This window comes from Hippocampus guttulatus, chromosome 8 (genome assembly GCF_054856545.1).
Source record: "Hippocampus guttulatus isolate MCC_2025c chromosome 8, RoL_Hgut_1.0, whole genome shotgun sequence".
NCBI classification, from domain to species: domain Eukaryota; kingdom Metazoa; phylum Chordata; class Actinopteri; order Syngnathiformes; family Syngnathidae; genus Hippocampus; species Hippocampus guttulatus.
Genome location: NC_141268.1, coordinates 17396793 through 17420092, shown reverse-complemented (window position 1 = coordinate 17420092; position 23300 = coordinate 17396793). Strand labels below are relative to the sequence as shown.

General features: G+C 43.6%; 2 protein-coding genes across 7 annotated transcripts in view; both read right to left on the bottom strand.

Annotated features, from left to right (window-relative positions):
• Positions 1–731: 731 nt before the first annotated feature.
• Positions 732–6779, bottom strand: ube2j2 (ubiquitin-conjugating enzyme E2, J2 (UBC6 homolog, yeast)). Its single transcript, XM_086118733.1, has 7 exons — positions 6643–6779; positions 5490–5620; positions 4127–4167; positions 3026–3128; positions 2786–2924; positions 2443–2523; positions 732–1888 (listed from the first exon to the last, which is right to left on the bottom strand). The coding sequence occupies exons 2-7, from the start codon at positions 5618–5620 to the stop codon at positions 1607–1609; spliced, it is 777 nt and encodes a 258-aa protein (XP_085974859.1). The 5' UTR covers positions 6643–6779; the 3' UTR covers positions 732–1606.
• Positions 6780–7651: 872 nt separating this feature from the next.
• Positions 7652–23300, bottom strand: part of acap3b (ArfGAP with coiled-coil, ankyrin repeat and PH domains 3b) — a 49165-nt gene continuing 33516 nt past the window's right edge. The window contains exons 11-26 of one of the 6 annotated variants that reach the window (XM_086117342.1): positions 18229–18341; positions 17660–17711; positions 17451–17551; positions 16962–17073; positions 16637–16869; positions 16184–16253; positions 15910–16004; positions 15585–15805; positions 15401–15493; positions 15156–15257; positions 14131–14354; positions 13939–14048; positions 13718–13828; positions 13192–13253; positions 9728–9774; positions 7652–8462 (exon numbers count right to left, since the gene is read on the bottom strand). In XM_086117342.1, the coding sequence (XP_085973468.1) occupies positions 8394–8462; positions 9728–9774; positions 13192–13253; positions 13718–13828; positions 13939–14048; positions 14131–14354; positions 15156–15257; positions 15401–15493; positions 15585–15805; positions 15910–16004; positions 16184–16253; positions 16637–16869; positions 16962–17073; positions 17451–17551; positions 17660–17711; positions 18229–18341 (1815 nt within the window). In that variant the 3' untranslated portion in view covers positions 7652–8393. Of the gene's footprint in view, positions 9775–13191; positions 13254–13717; positions 13829–13938; positions 14049–14130; positions 14355–15155; positions 15258–15400; positions 15494–15584; positions 15806–15909; positions 16005–16183; positions 16254–16636; positions 16870–16961; positions 17074–17450; positions 17552–17659; positions 17712–18228; positions 18342–23300 lie in introns of all 6 variants that reach the window. The other 5 variants (XR_015101574.1, XM_086117343.1, XM_086117345.1 and 2 more) reach the window with 5 other exon arrangements.

The following is a 23300-nucleotide window of genomic DNA, read 5'->3' as shown; positions in this document are numbered from 1 at the left end:
CGTTGCACTTGTACCAAAAAAAAAATATTTACATCTTGTCGTCATAGTGTGAAATAATGACATTCAATGTACTTTTATTGCTGTCACGTGTCAAAACAAGATCAAGTCTGTCCTGAAAAGTATAAGATTAAAAAACGTTTTGACAGGGGGAAACTTGAACACAGCTGGTTCACACAGCTGGCTCTCCGTCACATGCAAAGTGCAGATTAAACGGTTGTACTGTGCTTGTAAATCTGCCCTTCCCTACACGGTTATTGCTCTTTATCCTCTTAATTCTGATGTCACTGTTTGTTGTGAAGCAGGCTCACGTTTTCAAGAGGTGTACTCTTATGACCATAACCCTGATTACACAAACTTTACAGATCCGTTTGTAGTCTTGTAATGGGCTGTCGGAATACGGTTTCCTCCCCCAAGTTCTCAAGAAGAGCCAGGTAAATATTTAATCAGACCATTATTTTGCTTTCAACTGTTGCCTGCCATAAAATACAGTGATGACACACCTCTTACTGAGAATGCACATCAGCGCAAATCAGAGATTCTCTTCAGTGGTCATGCAAATGTAGAGGCGTCAAAAGAATTGCCTCACCTCAAGGTGTGTCTAATGAAGTGGCTCACGTGAGCGGGAAGCTTTGAGAGCAGTCTTTGAAACGCCCCCGCCAGGTAGGCTCATTTATTTTTATACAATAAGTGAGGTAAGTGACAACCTTTGTTGTATAATCACACAACATCAGTCCTTTTATGATTTGTTTATTTCCAAAGACTGTGTTGCTGCTGAGAAAAGAAGTCCACTAGCTTCACTAATAAACGCAATTCGCAACAGTACAATGATAAGCAGTCATGTGGACACTTTGTGTCATCCGACTACACACTCCAAAGGCTTTGTCTATAAATTAAAATGACAAAATTGATCAGAAAGAAAATATACAGAACAAAACGTTGATTCACCTCCCGCGTCTCCTAACCGCACGCGCGTGTGCAGAGCGACGCTAGAGTGGTCAGGTGAACCAATCCCCAACTGCGCTGGTCCCGAACTCGCGACTGATTTGGGCTCATGGGTTGACTGGAGGGAGCCGATGCGTCTGTTCCCGTCGCTTCCTTCCAATGCTATTCTGTTGTTGCCGCTGAGGCATACCTCTGGATCAAACATTTGCCTATAAAGACTTTCCTTTTGTGATTCAGAAAATGCTGACTTTAGCCAGAGATTTATCAGTCAAACTAGAAAAAGGAAAAGATAATTGTGTTGGGGGAGGGTGGGGGCGGGTGCTGAGGTACTTGAAGATAGAAAACTGGGGGCTGATGTGGCTCCCTAGGTCGCTGCCACCTGCATCTGCCGTTCACGCTCTTTTTGTAAACATTTTGCTGACAAGAATAAAAACATAAGCAAGAGGAAGTGTGTTTGCCAATAGAAGAGAGAAAAGTTGTCGCTCCACAAAAGCAACTTGGGACCAGTGGTGTAAAAACTTTGCTCCTCCACAACCCATGAGCCACCACTGACTCCCCCACCCCTTCTCACAGTCACTCCTGAGCGGGCTGCTTTCTGTCCTCCAGAGTCCGCGGTGGTCCGGGGACACAACGTCCCCACGTGGACCTGACATTAGTCCAGCTCTCAATCCTGCGCTATGCTCCTCAACACGTACTTGACCGTGTAGGCGAACGCGGCGAAGCCGACGATCACAAACAAGTTGGCGAGAGCGCCGCCTAGGAGTCCATGATTGCGGTTGGGTTGCTGCAGGCCGTGGGCGGGGTTGGCGCCCCCGAGCGGGATGGGACCTCCGTTGAGGCCGTAATGGGCCTGCTGGGGGTCGCCGTCGGGCACCACGTCAGGTAAGGGGAGGGGCTGAGTGCGGGCGTTGAGCTCTTCCTGTGCTTTCTGTTTTTGCTTCATCTCCTGGCGACAGAACACAAACAGCGATTCACAGCCAACGGCACAGCAAAGCTAAGAAAGAGGGCTGAACAATTAGCCAAATTGAATTTCACACCGAAATGTAGTACTGTACCTTGTCATTGTTTGGACAGCATTGTTTCATGAAAAAAGGTTTTGTTTGCATGATACTGTCATTGTCATTTGATTTATGCGTTAGTGACTTCATGCCACGTTTGATTGTCGTAGTGAACGATTTAAAAGACTGCAGGTAAACTGTACAGTGAATAGATAGATGGTTCAATCTTCCGATTGGATTGCTTACTGGTGGAAAAAAACTTCTCATTGTGTCAAGCCTAATATGAATTAATTTGCCTTCATTTTCAGCTTATAAGACCAACATATTTAAGTTGATATATGTTTACTATAGTAAGACGCATTCATTTATAGCTTGTGTTCAGAAGAGGACCTCCCAAAAAATGGCATCATAAATCGCAAGTGTAGTATGGAGGGAAAAAGAAAAGTGCAACTGAATTATTTTCCTAAATGTTTCCGTCCGACTACAAAAGCAGCGAGCTCACCTCCACAACATCTGGGAACAATTCACAAAAGACTTTGTCCTTCAGGTTGAAGGCCAGGCTTTGGGCTGAGAGTTGTCTTTTCTGGAAAAACAAACACAATGTTGACACACCTACCGTCATTTACAAGTTTTATTCATTCTGTGGCCAAGATCATCGCTCAGTTCACTAGTCCACCAAATCAAGATGCCCTCTTGAAATAAACAAAAAATTCCATTCCTCTGATCCAGCCCTCAAATTTGAAAAAATGGTTATGTGTTTTTATTCCAAAAAAACAAAAAAAAAAAAACAAAACTATTGTGTAAAATCACACCGTGTGTCATGAAACTCCAATGTCAGGGCTCACCGTGTGGTCCGAGGTCTCGATGCTGCCCAGAGTGGGTCCTTTCTCCACCATGAAGCTGAGCAGACCCGTGAGGATGGTGGAGACGGACCACGCCGGGTTCCACGTGTCTGGGTGGAAGTCCGTGATGGACAAACACAGCCTGTGGAGCGACAGCGCGTTACAGCATGGCAACGCGACACCAGTGTGTGCCACTAAGTCCCGGGGGGGGGGGGGGGGGGGGGGGGCAACGGATTCGCTTACCTCGTATTACATTTAAATCTGCCGTTGGGGGTTATCATGTAGATACTTGGTGGTTTAAATGGGAATTCTCGAGGAAACATGAGCTTTCCGTGATAGTAACCCCCTGTAAGGAAGACAAGATGGACAAATGTGAAGATGAGAATAAAATTTTGGATTGGAGCACACAGTGCGCAATGACATGCCTTGAAAAGTCATTTGCGCATCTCCTTATCAAGTGAGACGTTACAAGAATTAACTGTGTGCATTGATGGCTATTTACTTTGGCTTTTTGGAGGGATCTTAGAAGAAAATACGAGAGGAGACGACGACACCCTGGAAGTTATGTGACGCACAACTCCCAACGTCAACAGGGAGTATAACGCAACTTCGTTTGACAGCAGTTACATTCTTTTTACACTCGTGTGACAATACCATCAAAAAGTGCTCGGGACTATAACGCAACTTCGTTTTGTGTGCCTTTCATTAGAGCATTTTATCATTCAAAGTACATTTGTTAATTCATCTCATTATGCCGCTTGAACATTAACAAACAGCGCTTAAAAATGTAGTTAAGTAAAAAAAAAGCTTAAATATTAATTTGGTTCAAGCAAACCTGTATTACACAAGTTGGATGAAAATTGAATGAAAAAAAAAAAACAAAAACGAGAAAAAAAACTCTGATCAAATGAAGGATCTGCGTCACTCCGAGTACGGCACATTCTTCAAACGCACCCATAGGTGAGAAAAATACACTTGTGTGCAAAAAGCTTAAGAAACAAACATGCTATTGATTGTATACTGTTTGCTTGTGTCACTCAAGCAGCGTAGTAGGGGTGAAAAGTTTATGGCGCACTGGCGCGGCAACGCCGGTTCAACGGCTAATTATGAGGAAAACGCTTCCTGTGATGGGTGAGGAATGAGGACGTGGCGAAACAGCAGCCTGCAGGCGTCTTCGCTTGTGATTTGTGAGCATAGTATACATTCATCACCACTTAACCAGTGTGATAGGTATGAGAGCTGCAAACCATTTTTTGGATGACTGCCAAACGCCTATTCCAGCACATCAATAAGACAGAGTCAACTTGACAGAGTCGTCAAAAGCTGTCTTATTTTTATTTTTACCTTCATAAGGAGTCTTCTCAGGACCTCTCACCACATAGTGCCTGCGGGAGACACAAGACAAATGTCGCACATGTTACCACGTTCACAAGAAAGACGAGACCACCATCCTGGTGAGGTTCTGTCACTTGTACCTTCAACATGCACGTGACATGACCTAACCAAGACATCATTGTCTTGTCGCAAGTCTTAACACAAAGCAAGTGAAGTTTTGAAAAGTAAAAAGAATCTGGCACACATTTGTCAAATGCATGAAAAGGTGTGCTTCTATCAAACATTGACATTGTATACATAAACGTTGGGTGCATAATATCTCTTCTACCCACGTGGACAAAATTGTTGGCACCGTGTACCACACTAAACATGGACCAGAAGAAGCAAAGGAGCACGTTGTCTCAGGGGATGAGAAGGAAAATTGACACACGCAGGTTACAGGTAAAGGCTGTAAGATCATGGACAAGCACTGAATGCAGCTGAATGTACTGCAGTCACGCGACTAGACAGTCGAATGCAGCGCATGGAGACTTCATATGATATGAAATATATTTTTTGATAGCAGTTGTGTTTCCAACTCAGTATTAATATGACTTAACTCATGGAGGTTTCTTGTAACTGCACGAGGATTGATATCCTATTAGTCACGTGCCAGCCCGTAAGACCACATGAGACAGGGGGCGCATTCGGAAATTCGCTCCGACACTTGTGCAATACTCTGATGACATTGAGTGTGTTCGGAGGAGCATGTGAATTTCTGAACGCGCATCAAGATGGTCGTCGCACAGCTCGCGACACCGTCTCATTGAGCCCCCCCCCCCCACTTCCAAATTGCAACGACTGAAATTTATTTGGCATCTTATTTTCGGTTGTTTGTCCAAATGGCAACGGCGCAAACAGTTGCCAAGCTCTGCAAGACATTTTGAAATGCTACAAGGGCTGACAATCATTTAGAAAAAGGAAGCAAGGAAGTCAATGAACATCGACTAGAGATGAGGGCGATGAGTCCAGATAGACTCGGGGAAATTGGCGCAAGGTATAAAGTAAATCAAAAATTAACGAAGGTATATTACCGTACACCGCGGTATAATGAGGAAACGGTGAAACAGTGTCGAAATCTGAATATCGCGTAAAACCCATTGTAATATTCCATATTTCCTCATATAATGTGTAAACGGTATAGACTATGGTACATATAAATTACTTGGTAGAAACATTCACCAGTTAAAAAAATAAGAAAAAGTTGCAACCTGATTCAGCAGCATTTATGACATTCTTTAATCACTATTAATTATTTAAATAAAATGCAACTGTCTGGAAATGTACATTGAAGTAAAAAAGGCAGAGTGTGGTGTAAGGATGGCGAGTGTACCATTCGAGGATATTGGAAGGGAGAGGCTCAGCACAGATGTAAGGCACAGGGTCTTTCTTTATCCTGAGGTAATCCTGTTTAAGTCGCTGAGTGGCTGTGGTTGGAGCTCTCTTGTTCCCGTTGTTGTTCATCTGTTGATATAGAAGATAGAGAAAAAAAAATAGAGACTTCAGTTAATCATCTAAAGTAGGGTAAAAGCAGTTTTAAGTCATTAAAAGGTACCAGACTACGAGGCAGAGGAAAACAAATGTGAAAATAATTCTGCTTACGCTGTCCTGTTTCTGAGCAGAAAATAAACGTGTTCGTTCGTCACTCGAGTAGTCGGAATACGAACCAAATGACTGATTTGGTTGTACTAACTGTGTTTTTTGTAAACTAGCTCATTACTGTGGGCAGACACGGTGCTAGTGTCAGCAGTGCAGGACAGCAAGGAAGCCACTTAAAAAAGAAAATTATCCCCGATTCGATGAATCAATCATTCCTTCTCCCTTGTTGTATAAACACGTGATAAAAGGGCGGTTGGTAAATGGTTGTTTGACACGTAACTTAAACTGTCAGTATGACAATTGTTTGTTTGTTGCATTACCCAAAAGCAGCTGGGCAAAATCACAACACAAAACCAGAAAATAGTTGCAGATTGGCAAGCAAAACGTATGGACTAAATAAAATAAATTCAGGTCACGTATTTCTGTGTTGTTATTGGAAGATAATACCGTATTGTCACAACCACTTAAGAATGTTACGCCGATGATCGTGTCACAAACATTTACATATTGATGCGCTAAACAGCTGGAAGAATTATTTTACAACTGAAACTAACTGATGCTTACAGATCTTGCGTCACGCGAGGCTCGTTGCGCTGACGTCTCATGTCATTAAAACTCTTAGCAAACACTTCAGTCAGCTTTAATTGGCTTGCTTCAATTTGTTTTCAGCGTCTTAGACTGACTATCGGTCCAACAAAGTGATTTCGACGACCGGAGTGGTTGCAGCCCACACCGTATCCGGTGTGTAAACACTTATTAGCGATCAAAGGCTAACGTAGGCCAGTGCTACGTTGGGGTAGCTAAGGTAGCAGTAGTGGTGCTACATAACAAGCGTTGCACATCCACGTGTGACATTTCGGAGCTTATTGTGTGTTGTGTGGACATACCTCTCCAGGGAACCCGGTAATAATTGGGGATTCGGGTCTGGATACGAAGTAGGGCTGTAGTTTCAGCGGTCAGACCCCAAACCGATAGGACGAAGAACCACCGAAGCGATAGCTAAGCAGCAGGAAGCGAAAAACTCGCTTCCGGATTTATTCTTCACCTTCCGTCGAGGCGTGTGTATTGAAATGCTCATGTAGCTCTTGAGCGCCACCATTACGTACGGCGGTGTTACAGGATCTGAAAATAGACACGACATTAGCACGTCTGTCTGGGACAGAAACGTTCTTCTATTTATTTCAATGTCAATGCTTATCACGTTGCATTGGCATGGATAGGAATTGGTATGTAGTTTTGTGAGACTCTAGCCTGACAATTAAAACCATTACATGAAATGAAATAATGATATTAAGGCAGCAAGGTGGGAACAGCGCAGGGGTGTCAAAACTCATTTTGTCGCAGGCCACATCGTAGTGATGTGAACCCATACATGACTGGATGAAAATGTATGACACCCCCCCCCCCCCCCGCCACACCTCCCATATTGTCACACTTGCACGACAGATGCCAGTACAAATATTCACTTAAAAGGGAGATTAGTAACAAAAAAATGCTTGCAGTTTCACAGTGTTTTCACAAGTGTAGACAATTTGCAGTTTTGGTATTTTAGCAAGAAACGGGAATTTGAAACACATGATTATAGCCGTCCATGTAAGATGATATGGTGGGCCTATGGGACAGTGGTGAGCACATCTGGTTCCCAGTTCATAGGTTTGGGGTTTAAATCACTGCTCCAGCCTTTCTGCATACTGTATTTTCTGTGTGCTTCTTAACCGGTATCGTTATAGAAGTTAATTGAAAATTCTAAATTGCACATTATTCTGAATGTGATGGTGATTTTTTTTTCTCAGTGCCCTGTCATTGTCGAGTGACCAGTCAGTCATGGGTGTACTCCACCCCTCACCCCATTGAAGAATTAAAATCATAAGTATCTGTTAATTATGAGCCATTACCTTTCATAATAAATTGATATCCTTTATTAATTACGGTGCAATATACAAAATTATACAAAACATCAAACAGTATCACCAACCAAATCCGTTTTGCTTCAGCCAGTTGTGCATTGACAACAAGCGTGCCGAATGCAGAGAAATAGGGCGATGTGAAATTGACTCAAGTAGCGAAAATGCTAGGACGGCTTTCAACATTTGACAGCAACAACAAGCCATTGACAAATATCAATGCCCTGTAGGTGGCAATGAACTTGGTATGAATATTTGCCAACATTTGTGGGGCAGCAGTTCAAATGAGTGCTCGAGTCACGTGCAATCTTGCACATCAATAATGGGAGTGTGAAGCAAACATTACCTGAAAACTTAGACTGGAGTCTGAGGGCATGGTGTTTTATTGAACTGTTATTTAGGGCAATAAATATTTGCCTTCCTTGGAAAGGTTTGACTGATATTTGATTTTAAAAACTGCAATATTCCTGTCATTTCCTCAAACAATGGCCCTTAATACAAACTTAATACTGTTGCGTGTTAAAGTCAGGCTACTCATTCTGATATGCAGACATCTGAATCGAATTATGGCAGCCATTTGTATACTTACAGTCCATGTACAAAAGTCAAGTTTTGAGCTGCATTCAGCTGAAATATATGCTAAGCATTGGCTTCAAAACACAAAGATGATGACGAGGCAGTGAAAGGTTCCCCTTAAGGTTTCTCGCAGCGGCTGAACTGGAGACTTCTCCTCTTCAGCTTCTCGGGCTGGAGAGATGCGAGAAGAGAAAACTCGCGAAAGACTTCCCAACGGGAGATGTTACCTGAAAGTCAAGGCGTTTTGTTGTCACTACAGCTGTGATGCGGCCGCCTGAAGTGAATGGAAATGTAAACATTGCTCCACGACACACCAAAAGCCCAGCGGCATGTGATTTGTTTTGAAGGGAAACTATACGGCAGTGCGACCACATGTAGCTACATCGTCGAGTTTGGTCAGAGGAAAAAGAACATGCAAAGGAAGAGAGTGGGGAGCATCCTGTTCGTTACCTCCATCAGTAGTGTTTCCCATCACGCTGATGTCTTTTTGATGGCTATAAATCCGATTGCATTATTGTTTAGTGTTTAAACGTAGCAGTGGAGCGGAGAGTGTTCCAGGCGCTACTGTCAGACAGTCTTAAGAGTATGTGGAGGTAAAAAGACATGTTAACAAATGAATGTGATTCAGATGTGAGCCAGGTTTATGAACATGAAATACTCACCCACCACTTAATTAGGTGCACCAGTTCACTCGAATAAGATCCAATATGAGAGCTGTAAGATTTTTGAAATAAAGTGGGTGAAAGAAGTACAGGGATGATGCTCAGTTTGGATTGACGCTGCCAATATTGCTTTAAAAAAATATGTGCTTGTAGTTTGCAGCGGTGTACATTTTTTTCATTTCATGGTTAATCGAAGTGTGGTACACCCGTGGAAAATGGGTGGATTGAGTTAGGGAGGGCACCTGGTATAAAAATTCTACAATTGCTTGTTCTTTGAAAATGTTCATCGATCTAATATCGGAATGGTTTATCTTCACAATGGTGGAGGGCATATTGGGGATACAATTTGTATTTGTTTTAACCACGGCTATACTGATAACCTGCTAACCCACCTCTTTGTAGCCTTAACTCATCTATATGGGTTGTTTTGACCCCTTGCTGGATCAAAATCTACCACCATTATTTAATTTCTTTTAGTTGTAGATTTGCGTTTTCCTAAATTAGCTTAAACTGTTGAGCTGAAAGAAACCCTCACATTAAATTAACACAATTTTTTTGATTGACACGTTTGTTGTTTCTTTTTACATAACTCTTGTATTGGATCTCACGAGAAAGTGTCGGCATAGCCAACACTGTGTCTTGTGATTCTTATACAAAAGACACCAACTATTAATAATAGATGAGGCAAATATCTCGCAAAGCGACAAGCTAGCTCCAGATGTTTAGCATCAGACCGACCAAAAAAAACCACACCGCCATCAGAAAGGAAGAACCAAAAGTGTCCCGCTACACCACAGTATAAAAGCGACGGCCCAGGATGCTTCACTCACTCTATCCCGTGGTAAAGATTTAAACCTTCTGCTGCCCTTGGCAACACCTGTGGTGAGAGAAGCAATGACATGTCAGTTAGTGTCCCACGCGGTCTGTCTTTCCATGAATATAAAATGACAGAACAGTTCTGGCAAGTGAGTAAAAATTTTATAGTTGGTGTTTAAAAAAAAAAAAACCCTGCTTGTGAGGTCACATGAATGTTTTACAAGTGAAGACACTGAATTATTCAAGGCACACAGTCATGCTGCAGGCCTAAAACCCCTGCACCGCTTGGTACGGAGCACTAATGTGAATTTTAATTTTCAAATGCGACATTTAAAAAGGCACGGCTCATTCTTATGAGCCTGCGTTAATTCTTTGAATAGGTCCAGTGTGTTCGGGGAAAGTTTGGACGCTAGAGCAGATTAAAAAACAAAAAAATAGCAGTCTCCCAACACAGAGCGATCCCTGAAATCCAATATTGATAAAGTGATCAATTCAATTTTGCTACAATGCTGAGGGAATGCAAGAGGACAACAGAAATGAAAGCAAGTACAGGCCGGGTTAGTTCATGAAGAGTTTCTCAGTTTTATTGGATTCATCTTTTTTTTGTTGCTCTTGGCCTCCGTGTGTCTAAAGACGAGGAATAACATTTCCAAGATGTCCAACTATTGGAGTGTTGGGTGGTTTTTGAAAGAGAATAAAAAGACAAACATGAAAGAAATCGGAGCGTCACCATTTGCTATGGAACGCTGAGAGGCAGGCATGGAGTTCAAATACACGAACGAGTGTACTATTTACAGCACCTTTTTACCACTCCTATGTCAACACACACAATGGACACGACACTGAACACTTCCTCGAGGGCGGCAGTCGCGCCCTCCCCTAGACTTCTACTACTTGCGGTCTTTAACTATTGCCATGTGCGGATCCCAGTCCTATTTTTGATCATGTGAGCCAACGGTGTTTTTCGGACCACACTGTCACTTCACAAAGCATAGCAAGACTAAGCTGCATCTACTCAGAAACTGTATCACGTTGACGAAAAAAAGAAAAAAAAAACCCCGTGATATAATACAAGGTCAGACACTTTCCCTTCAAAAGTCTTTGGCAGAAAAAAACTTTTAAAAAAATGAAATTACTGCTTGTGGAAAGAATTTTTGATTGTGACATCAGAGAGGTCATGTTGGTACATGCTTATTTCCACAGGACTGCACTGCACAATGTGATCAAAACTGTAGAAAAATATCAGAGCATGCTAGGAGCGTCAATCACGTTGACTCGCCCACAAAGCATGCAGAGAACACTGTCAGCTATCAGGCATTGGAGCCTGCAAAGTGTGTAAACATGTAGGAAAAATGTGCTCCATAATCTCACTGATACAGATTTTGTAACATGGAGTATTTACAGGAACAGTAAATGCGGGTGTGGTTCTATAATCTTTCTTCAGTCAAGGGCAGTGAGCAGCACCGGTGTTTTCTGCAGAAGTGTCGATCCTGTGATGGAACGCTTCCAACTGCCATGCACCGAGCTCACGATTTATGGATTTTATCACTTCCTCCTCGCCAATGAATGCAACCATAAATGAAACTAAATACATTTCTTTCCATAAACTCAGAAAAATCTCTTGTCAGCGCTGAATGCTGATTACTGTCTTCAAGCGTAACGTAAGGCCGCTCCACATTCCGTCACGAAAAGGGCCGCTACGACTGCTATTATCGGGCTACTGTCAAAAACACTTGCGAGCAATATTTTAAGACTAAAATGACAATCATCAACAGAAGATAATAAACTGCGTCAGTAAATGCATTGCACGGCTCCTCTGGGAAGACAAATAAAATAAGACAGACAGGCAGAAACAGACAAGAAATCGGAAAAAAAAGAAGAGTACCTGAAAACAATGTAATGCATAATAAAATGATAATACTGAAAGTGGGAAAAGTGCACAGTATTAGAACTCAAAAAATGAAGCATTGACTATTCTTGGTAACGCCAACTGCCTCATGGTGTTGTCTCTTCCTGGAGGTCACCACTTTTGCTATTACGCTCATGTAGTAAACAAATTATGGTTCAATGCAAGATTGTTATTTCACCGATTCACTGTTTTTGTGTTGAAAGCCGTAGCCATGTCTAAAAGAAAAGTATTGCTTTGGCACCATCTAGGCAACAATAAAATATGTTGAAGTTCAGGGAAGAGCTTTATTTCATAAGGCCATGGCCTTGTCTAATAGAGAAAAAAGTGCTTTGCTGCCATCTTGTGGCATCTATAGGCAAATACAGTATACTGTACACTTTTTGGGTTATTTACGAATTTTTGCTGTTTGTCGTAGGCCTGGATTACCATCCTCGCCAATAGCGAGGAACACTGTATATTTATTTCGAATTATTATCATTGTGGAAAATAAAACGCAGTTCAATGATGATATCACCGCAAAGAAAAATCTCACAGTTTTTAGCGGTGGCAACCATATCAAATATTCAGGTAGCAACAGGAAGGACCTGCAGAATACAAGCCTGCCTGCCTTTGTATTGTGTGACGTGACCTCAAATATAATGGCGGACCGGGTCGCAAATATATGGCCCGCCACAGGCAGACAAAGGGAGCGAAGAAAGCAGCAGGAAGAGACGGCGCATCACCATCCAAAGGGTCTTTGTATTTTGTCAGCTAAACATGAATAAAATTAAGATTCACCAACGTCATATTTTGGGGCTTAACGAACAAAATAAAATCGAGAGGAACTAGTTGACATGGAAAACATCAAGCCCATCCTTCATTTTTGCGAGCGTTTTTTTTTTGTTCGTTTGCTTGGCAGAAATGTATTATAACATCATACTGTTCAACTCTCAACTCAAAAAAAAAAAGCAGACAAGCCCCCGCCCCCTCCCCCTTAAAGCCGTCTTTTTGTCACAGTTTTACTTTTACATCCCTCCCTGACACCACTTATTACGCACCGCAGTTGTGTCCTTGAATGAATGCTGTTCGCCTCATGCCACATGACACATCAACACGGTGAAGCACTTTCTAAATGACACTATTTACACCTCAGGCTGAGGAGAGACAGTTCGGTACGGGTTAATGGAGCGACAGGCCTCCCATGAGAGGTTAAACCACAGCGTGAGAGGATGTTAGCAGAACACCAACAAGCAGATGTCATTTGACTTGATGTGATGCGGCTAGTGTGGGATAGCGAGCAGAATCCTAGCGGAAAATCGAGGTGCATGGGAGGGGGTGGTGAGGGGAGGGAGGCAGTTTGGTCAGTAAGAGTTAAAAAAGGTCCATCAGGGGGTTTGCGTTGCCCATAAGACTTGATCTAGCTGACATCAGTGTCTAGAGGCAGCTACAGGAGGACTCTACAGCGCAAGATAAAATGTATTATTATTATTATTATTATAAGATGCTAAAACTCCTCTATGGTGAGGCAGATGAACTCTTGGATGCACTTCCTGTACTGTTGCTCAGTGGGGCTGGTGCTGGGGTATTGACCTGGTTGTCCCAGGGGGGCTTCTGCCGCGCGCATCTCTTCATTCATCCGCGCCAAACGCAGGCTGGAAAGACAGACAGGACAAAGACCGATAAATCAGATGAGGAAGGGGCTTTTGCTTCATTTTTTTCGTCGCATCCAGGTTTTTTTTTTTTTTTTAAAAAGTGCCCATTTTCATCAGGGTCATAGGTGAGCTGGAGCCCACCCCAGCTGAATTTGGGCCAGCAGGTATATTTGATCATACAATATTCACATCTATTAATGAACCAATTGTTGAGTAAAATAAAATGTTTTTTTTGTATCATTTTCAAAATGGTGTATTTTAACAATGAAATATTGGGATTTGTATTTACAATACATGAATCCACAAATTATTCAATCAACTAAACAAAACATAAAGCAAGAATAATGAGCGTAACCAATCAACTTTAAGAAAACCCAGTTGGATTAATGCAACAAATTTTATAAGAGTTGATCATGTTAAAAAAAATAAATCGGCGGTTCAAGATTAAAGAAGGGCTCACTTACAGGGTGACGATGTCTGCGTTGGCCGCTTGCACGGCGATGCTGAGCGGATCGTAGCCCTGCTCGTCCACCTCTGTCTGCGACGCCCCTCTCTTCAGAAACAGACACACCTGGCTGTACAACGACACACATTTAGTCCCATGAGATGAACATCAAGTAGGAGTATACTCTACTTCCAAGAAGGAAGTCCCTCAGTGGCACATCTCGTCTGTATAATATCATACCCGGTGTGTCCCAGGTAGGTGGCGTGATGCAGCGGGCCTCTCCCTCTCATGTCCCTCTGGTTGACATCGGCTCCATTCTGAAGTAGGAACTCACAAGCTATCAGAGAGCCCTGATGGAGAAGGAAAGTAGAAACACGTCAATCATAAATCCACGTTGCTCAGACTACGAATGACAAACAAAGTTCTTCTCACCCCCATCACAGCCTGTATGAGTGGCGTTTTGCCATCATCTTCCTCACTTGGAGCGTGAACGTCGGCACCGTGAGCCAGCGCCTCCGCCATGAGGGGCAAATTGTGCAGGCGGGACGAGCGGTGGAGCAGCGCGCCGGGGTGGAGCTCCCTGGGATCCTCGGGGTCTGATGGTACTTCCTGTTCAATTTCTACCTCACCACTGGAAGACTCCTCTGATTCCTCTTCTGGCGGACAACAGCAGAAAAAGAAGAGAAACGAGTTTCATGACTTTGAAAAAAACACTGCAGATGAATTTGCAATAAATATTCCTAACCAGCCCCTGAGAATGAACTCAATTGTAAAAGCCAGACATTTTGTACACTATGCATCCAATGTTTTGTTCTTGGAGTAAATTGACTTTATTTGACTTTCATGTTGCTAAATACCCTTTAGGTGGTCCCATAATTCCCCAAAAGAAACAAACTATGGTGAGAGTACGTCATGACTATTCCAATTCACACGGGGGAATTTCCCTCTTCATGATATCACTTCGCTTAGGCTGATTCTCGGGTTGACGGTTCGCCACGGTTTTAAAAAGTCACAGTTTCAATAACTGCTCATACTATCTGTTACCAGTAATGAGCTCTTATTTATTTTATATTTTTCCAGGGCCCAATACGATTGGCTGCTTGCAAAGTTGAGTAAACGAGCCGCCTCTTTGAAGTCAACTGGAGGGGAGTCGCTTTATTTTCTCTTTCTCGGTGAGCAGAGATAGGAGGGGTGAGCAGTTACGCACAGTGGAAGAGGAGGAAGGGGGATAGCGGGAGGTTAGATGAAAGAGACACAGTTACATTTACTTCCACAGATGCCTTTAGACTAATGTGCATTGTCCTTCACACACAAAAAATAAAAATAAAACATGATGCCAGCATGTACTCGTTAGTCCCAAGGACATGAGTAGCCTGCCGGTCTGCTCTACAAATAGCTCACTGGTGACACTGTCACCTGCTATGAAGATTAGCACTCGTGTTTATATGTGAACGTACCTTCTTCTGTGACGCTGTCCACCACAGAACCAAACACCAGGATGTCGGTGCTGCCGTCAGTGCTTCCTCCCAAACCGCTGTCGCTGCTCAGGCCTGCGGGGCCAAACCACGCCAAGCCACGGACACGTTAATTATGACATAATTGTGTGCATAGCGCCATCTCTTGGGGCCCTTGAGCACCAATGTTTGTTCATCTCTGCTTTTATTCCGCCTTTACAAGGTCGAGTGATGCAAAGTGAACTTACTGCGAGGACCCGAGCCTGTGTCGAAGTAGGAGAAGAGGGAGTCCAGCTCGTCTGGACAGAAAAGGGAATCCCTGCGAAACTTGGCTGCAGCCGCTGCCAAAAGTTCACAAGAGTAATCGAGAGAGGTTGGTTCTGGAGCCGCTCATCGTCACAAAACAGCCACGAGGCTTGTTGCCCCACTGACCTGCCGAGAGATTCGCAGGCGAGGCGCTGCCAGGCTCGTAGCGATGGTATTTCCTGCGGGCTTTGTTTGGCGCCCGAACTGAGCTGTTGTGTCGCTGGCACTTCTTCACGGTCCACGGTCGCGACTTCCTTTCACCTTCCGCCAACGCCTCGCTCCCACTTATCTTCTTTAGGAAGCGCTTCTCCACATATTTGGACTTAATCCAGGCTTCTTTCTCCTGTCTGGAGTAACAAAGACACCGTAGTGCACATTTAAAAAAAAAACGTTCATTGTGACAGATAGGGAGTAAGTGAGAGCATGGCTTGTGCAAGGCTCAAACGCCGACCTTGTGCTGGACGGTCTGGGCTTTTTCACCCCGAGCTCCTCGCAGGCTCCCTCATAAATTTGATTGATCACAGTGTTGCCTAATTCACACATCAGCTGAACACAAGAGCGGGAGAGATATGCGTTACAGAATGTTCCTAAAACATTGTAAGAATCTTCAATATTATGAATCCTTGTTGTGTTTCAAATTCACATGGAAAGTTTCCAACTTTGAAAACTGATGGAATTTTGTAACCCTAAGTGGGACGAACATTAGAAACAGAAGAACGGCTGACCTTGAGTAGTTCCGGCTCCCATGAGTCAAGGGTCAGTGATCGCACTTTAGAGCAATGGACGCCGAGACTCCTGGGGGAAAAAAAAAGTTAATGAGTATTTTGAGTGAAAATGAAAGAAACGAAAGAGAGTCTGTTAAGCCCATCGGTGCAAGAATAACTTCCATTCTTCTAGTAAGACTTTCGAAACCAAAAATCTGGAGTGTGTCTGTGGCAAACACGCACACACGCAAAAAAGGATTTCAAGTTTTAGAACATATTCTATTATGTGAGAGTTCATGGGTGTTTGTCTACATATATGTGAATGGGCTGGCAACCAGTCCAGGGTGTACCCCTTCTAGCAAAAAGTCAGCTGGGGATAAACTCCAGCTCACCTGTGACCCTACCGCTCAATACTCTAGAAAATTGATTGTTTTTTATTATGATAATAATAAGTCTTGTTGTAGGAAGGTGAACCTGTGGATCCCCGAGCACTCGATGCACAGCAGCACGCCGAGGTTGATGGAGGCCCAGCAGGGAGCGCTCTGGCCACAGTCACAACACAATTCATTCCCCGGCAGGTTCTGCACCCTCTGGAGGAGTCCCTCGCCCCCTCCCCGGACTCCCTTCTCGGCCCTTTCACCCCTGTCTCTGGGCTCGCTGGCTGAATCGATGCTGCTCGTGGAGGGCGAGGCCGTGCGATCCAGACGCTATGGAGACAAGGAATCACAGTTCAAACACGACGCATCGATTTAATGAGTGTCGTTGGTAGTTAATGACTATGTGTTTCACCTAGTCATACCTCAATGTAGTAGTTGTCAGCGATGTCTTTGTAAGCTGAGGCGATGCTTGCCTGGACCGCTTGGATCCACGCCTGCCTCAGCTTCTCGGATTCAGCCTGTAGCATGCAGCTCCTACAAAGGTGATGGAAAACAACTTTTCACATGCTGCATCACTGAATTGGATAGTGCCGTTTCTTCAACAAACTGACTTTTAAGATTCGGTCACTAGGGGCATCGCTGATGATTTAGTAATTGGTTGAATCACAAAGAGTCCTTTGTTGCGCAAGTGAGAGACTTAAGACATGACAGACATTAAATTTGTGAGGCAACACGAGATGAGTCAGCAACCGCAGACAACGCTAAATTACTGTTGACAGCGACTTGCGATACAACTAATACGAGTAAGCCAATGAAGAAGAGAAATTTATATAAGTAAATGATAAGTTCTGAATCATTTTAAAGTACATTTTCTGTCCTTATTGGGCCACGTTGTACATAATTATACTTACTTGGTGGGTGAAACCACCTCGAAACAGAATCTCCTCTCGTTATCTTCACAGGGTTTGACGGAGCACAGCCTCAGGTCCTCCACGACCACAGTCAAAGAGTCCTGAGAAGAGGAGCATCACAATCACTATTTTGGTGACAAATTAGAACCGAAACTTGATCACAAAAGCTCACACTATTGAACGAGATCATTCACAAAATCCAATTGTACCTTCAGTTTCTTTTGGTAGACCAGCTGGCTGTTCTGGATGGAAAACCATCGCCTTGCAGGGAGAGGGGGCATGAAGTTAGACAATCTTTAGAACTTATAGTGAGGGAAAATCACATACGATCTCAATAATGACCGTAAAATCTACAGATAAAAATAAAGAGTTACAAAATTTGAAACACAGAACGAAGCATTATTAGACAGTTGACTGCTTCAGTATTGAAGTTACCGAACATGCGATATCAATACAGTATCTTCAGTTCAGATTCTGTGAGGCAGACAGAAATGCCTCCTTTGGCATTGCGTTTCACAAATCAAGAATTGAGGAAAATGCATGGTCGATATGGAAAATGCACGATGACACAAATCTCACGTTAATCCACATACCATCTGTCATTTGTCTATAACATTGTTGTAGGTGTACCTCTGTAGAGGAGCTAACACTCTGACAACGAGAGCACCACTGCCACCTACAGGAGTGGCTGTGCAATTACATTTTATTCTAGTAATGAGGGGGCATCACATCACGCCCCGCTATTTGAGACGGACTGCCGTACAGTACTACACTTTACCTGTTCCAGGTCTTAAAAGCATTGCTGGCTCTCTTGAAGAGGTAGCCCTCCATGACCACACCATTGGGGGCATCCACATTGAACTCCAACTTGGGGTCATCGTAGGAAAAGTCCTGTGGAGACATGTTCCTTAAAATTACAGCTGAAATATTTGGAATCAAGTTCCTGACTCATTTGTAAATGAGGAAGAGAAAAACAAAACGTGGTCATCCATTGGACGCTTAGCACAATTCAATGACGATTTCGAGAAGAGGTAAGATCATACGCGGAGTCTGTGTTTAGACAACAATTACACGCTAATTGTATATTGAGAGAGGATGTTGCGACTGTTGCGCCTATTTTCGACAGCGTCTCCATTGTGAGAGATGGGTGACTCAAATGAGGAATGAGCAATCCGTTTAGGCGGCATTTCCATTGAGCAGAGCTGAATGCGAGGCCATCTGTTTCTCAGGTTACCTTTCCACATTGCGACACAGACTCTGCGCCTATTTATTTATCTCGTCACCCTTTGAGCTTCTGTCAACACAAAGCGGCAATTCCGCAGAAAGAGGATTAAATCTGGGAGCCACTTGCTCAACGAGGTGGATGACAAAAAGACGGAAAATGAGAACGATGACAAAGATAAGGCAGCTCCAAGGTCAGGTTTTCCTTTTGTTGAGGGGATTTATTGGACCAGAAACAGTGGCGTCGCAAAAATGTTATTCTCAGTACAATGTGGCTATAGTAACAATACACTTTAAAAATCCTTTTAATGTGAAGAGAGTCCCTTCCATCACACATGCAGTTATCTCCCTCTGCATGTTCAAGACCATGTCACACAGCCTTACCGATTTAAGCCTTACTATACAGTGATTAGCCTATTTTGAGACTTGTATGACTCAGCTAAAAATGCTAAAAAGTGGACAGCATGCAGTCGACTACCTTCAGCCACTACCTTGAATGCTAAGCTTCCATTCGTTTACACTTGAGAAATGGCAGTTCAGAAATTAGTGAGGTGATTCCTTGATTGTAGAATTTAAACCTTTTGTGAGGCAACAGTTTAATTCAGTTGTGATTGTTTCTTTTACCAAACTTTTTTTTAATTACAAACAAATCAACGTGTAACTTTTTAAATGTTATTCTTTTACTATCCATCTATTTTTTAATGCACGTTTCAATCAATTCAATTTTATTTTGTGAAACCACTTGACGAAACAAAATGGAGTAAACGTGGCATCTCATTTTTTATTGCGCAATTGCAGATTCAGAAGTTGCTGGTATTTTTATTTTTTATTTTTAATAAATACAGATAAAGTTAAGATTTGAATAACCCAATGCAATGGACAGCTAGGACATAGACGGAACAAAACAAGTAAACACAGATGTACCGATATTTACCCCAAGTGCAGGTGAAGCAAGTGTCAACCGAACGAGTTTTGTAATTCTCCCACTCCCACTACGCCAAGCGAAAGGAAATAACAACTTTCCTCACCAGTGGATAGCTCAACCGTCCGAGTATCTTCATCTTTACCACACTGACATCCAACAGCATGTTCAAAACAAGTTAAATGAAATAAAATGAATGAATAAATGAATGTGGAGGAGAGAAGAGCATCTCCGCCATATCTCGCATGTCGTCAACAAGTGCAAAGCTCTCGATCGAGAATAATAGTAGGCCACTCGTGCTGTATCTCCACTACCACGTGCTGGTCTGCACGCTGCCCCGCCTTCTGCAAGTGACACGGGTGCTCATTTCCATACAGCTGTGAGGTCCTGGTGCTCCCGTGACCCCGCCGCGGCTGCCGGATAAGTGGATCAAACATTTCATCGCTCGGCCGCACCTCCCTTTGTCAAGCCTGCGGCGACATCCTCACTTTTATGGAGGAGTCGGCTTTCCATTGGCTTTCCATCTGTGGATGTGACAACTGTTCCTGCCTAATCAAGCTGACATTATGGCTCCCCCTGCACCGGCGTGGAGCCCCCGCTTCCCTCCTTAAATCAGCCGCAGACTTGAAGAACGCAGCACACAAGTGGCTCAAGGATTGCTCTCGGAGTTTGCTGATGAGCTGATCATTTGAATCCGGTGTGTCGAAGGCGGGAAGTATCGAAAACGTGCAGGACAGCATATTTGGACACCCCGGGCCTAATTAGCCTAATGGCAAAACTGCATGTCATTTTTAAGTTATTGTCACAATATCAATACAAAAAACAAAACAAAAAAAACATGCTTGCTAAAGAATTTAGTTTTTCTTTCCGTCTGTGGGTATTCTCAGAATTCTAAATCATCGAAATCCAGAAAAGTTGAATTGAGGCAACTGGACTCTTTCAAAATTAATTCAAGGCAATTATGCTACAAGGCCAGCAAGTTATTCTTGTCGCTCTTTGCAATGGTGAAGAACTGCTTTGTGGCGACTTAATTTAAACTTCAGGTGATCGCATATATTTGTATTTGTATCATTCAGTGTGCCTAACACTGCGACCTTTGAGTGGATTTTTAGCCTTTCACATGCCTAAAATTACTTTCCCTCATTTTAATCAAAACATTTTTTTTTTGCAAACTGCCTCGCATTGGCAACAAAGTTAAAAAGCTGGAAAAATGGAGGTATGGCAAATTGAGGCAACAATCCCCTGGGAGCCACAATGAAGTCACCGCTGCACAAAAGATGCCAGTGAAAGGACAGCAGGGAGGAGTTTATAACAAATGGGAGGAACAAGCAGCAAAAAAAAAAAAGGGGGGGGGGAATAGCTTGAAGGCTATATTCTTTTTGTCAGCATTCCCTCACCTGCCACCCCGTTTTCAACTGACATTGTACTTCAGCTCACTTCTTTTATACACCACATCACAAAATAATAGCTTGCATCGAGTATTCACAAAGTCGGCTGTCTCGTGGCTTCCTGCAGGTTTCGCTTTATGGGGGCCAATGTCTTACAATGGCTCATGGCGGACATTCTCTGCTGCTTTTCTTCCATTTCTTTTGGCAGATGTTTTCTCCTGTACGAGTGTTTGAGGATGTGAAAGGAATTTTTGTCGCAGGCCACATTGTGGTTGAGAGCCTTTTTCACCGTGAAACCAGATAAATGTTTCAAGGCGTCAGCGCGCACACAGCAAAATGACTAAACTTTGAAGAAAAATTGTTTGTTTGTACGCTGTTCAATTCAGTGGAGGTTGGTTTGCGATAAGACCTCAATAATATTCAACCTGAAAGCAATTTGCCACATAAAAGAATGTGGCGGGCCAGATCTGTCCCCTGGGCCTGGTGTTTGACACCTGTGTGTCATCTGGACAGAACTACTGAAAATAATGAACGTTGGTGTATTGAAAACAGGGGTAGAAAAAGTCGTGTGAAATTTGACTGTTATTTTTGAAGCCATTTCTGATTGCTTAATTATGTCTTGGCACACAACATCGTCGGCCCAGCGTATCTTTGAAACAGCCGAGTGGGCGCGTCTGGCACATGGCAACTTCTTCACAGCCCTATGAGTCACTTGGGATTGAGCCTCGTTACCTTTTCCGCACAACAAATGGCTGCATGGAAAAACCAGATTCTATTGCTCCGGCTTGCTGCATCTTCTAGACTTTAAAAAAAACAATGTTATTTCTGTTGCATTGCTCTTATCTGTGTGGTTTGTACGAGCACCAGTGGAAAAGAAAAAAAACCCATCAGACAAGGAAATGGTACGGTACTCCGATACGTAGCTGATTTAAGCGGTTAGTACAGCTCCACATTTCCTCGTATAAAAATGCCACCGGACCGTTGACTATTATTCACTTGCCCTTACACTCACCCTCACACGCATATGTGCTAATACCATCTGTTGCGTTTGGCTAGGAGAAGAAGTGGGTTACGGCTAGACTGGTGCACAGTCACATCTCTCCAATCTCCAGTGACCTCCTGTCCTCTCGTTGGTGGCCCAGTATTTACTCAGCCCAAAACCACGGACCCAAATCAGAGTCAGGCCAGATGCGCTACTACTCAGAGTAACAGTCCCATTCCGGCCTCTGACATAATCCCAATCTGTGAGGTTTATCGGGATTAGGTTTTGCATTATCGTTCACTCTGACAACTCAGCTCGAAGCGGCTCTTTCGGCGGACAATCCGATTGATCACTTGGGAAGAAAAAAAAACAATAATATTAAGAAAATCAACAATCACGCATAACAATAACTAAGCCTGTAAACCAACAACAACCAACAAGGAGGGGATTTAAGCACTGTCAAATATGCGACGAGAAATAGCATCTGTAACAAGAACTGCCACCTTTTTAGAAGAACAGCATAAAAGGAAAATACTCCCCTGACACAATGAGCTCGGTTTTCAGAGCCAGCGCATCTGCAGCTGGCAGAATCAGATTTTTTGGTGCCAGTGGAAGGCTCGCTGTGGATGTCTGCCGATTTGGCCGAATGGTCCGTGCCAAGATGGGCGTTCCACCGCAGCAAATTTGGAGGTGTGCCTGGCGGAGTGACAATTTGGTGGCGGAAAGCCATGCTAGTCTAAGACTTGGCGCAGGTTCAACCGCTGTTCTAAATAGATTTCTGTGAAGTTGGTCGATGGGGGGGGGGGGCAGGCAGACAGATACTGAGCCCCACCAACATATTTAAGTTGCCAGCCGTTATTACCAGCTCATTCTGTGTTCAATTAATACACACTTATGTTTTTAGTTGCCACATCAAAGCAAGAGCAGTGACGATGCTCTTACTCGCGTCAGGATCATGGCGATTACGCATCGAGAATGGTGCCATGATGCCATGCCGGACTGTGAGTGCACCAAATTTAAGAGGAATGAGACGATCCCCTTTGATTGATAGTGAGTGTAGTGAGCTGTAAACACTACTACAGTGGCGCAGCCCGTCCTCTGTTTGATCCGCCGGCCTGTGCTAACCTCTTTGTGGTGCAAAGTTGCGCTGCACACAGTGCACGAAATGGAGCCTAAATATCCATCCATCCATTTTCCGAACCGCTTAATCCACACTAGGGTCGCGGGGGGGTGCTGGAGCCTATCCCAGCCGTCTTCGGGCAGTAGGCGGGGGACACCCTGAATCGGTTGCCAGCCAATCGCAGGGCACACAGAGACGAACAACCATGCGCGCTCAC

Coding starts and splice junctions, on each gene's coding strand:
- ube2j2 (XM_086118733.1), bottom strand. CDS start 5,620: ATGAACAACAACGGGAACAAGAGAGCTCCAACCACAGCCACTCAGCGA. Junction 4,168..5,489: donor CCTTCCAATATCCTCGAATG/GTACACTCGCCA, acceptor TGTCTCCCGCAG/GCACTATGTGGTGAGAGGTC. Junction 2,925..3,025: donor AGATTTAAATGTAATACGAG/GTAAGCGAATCC, acceptor GTCGCTCCACAG/GCTGTGTTTGTCCATCACGG.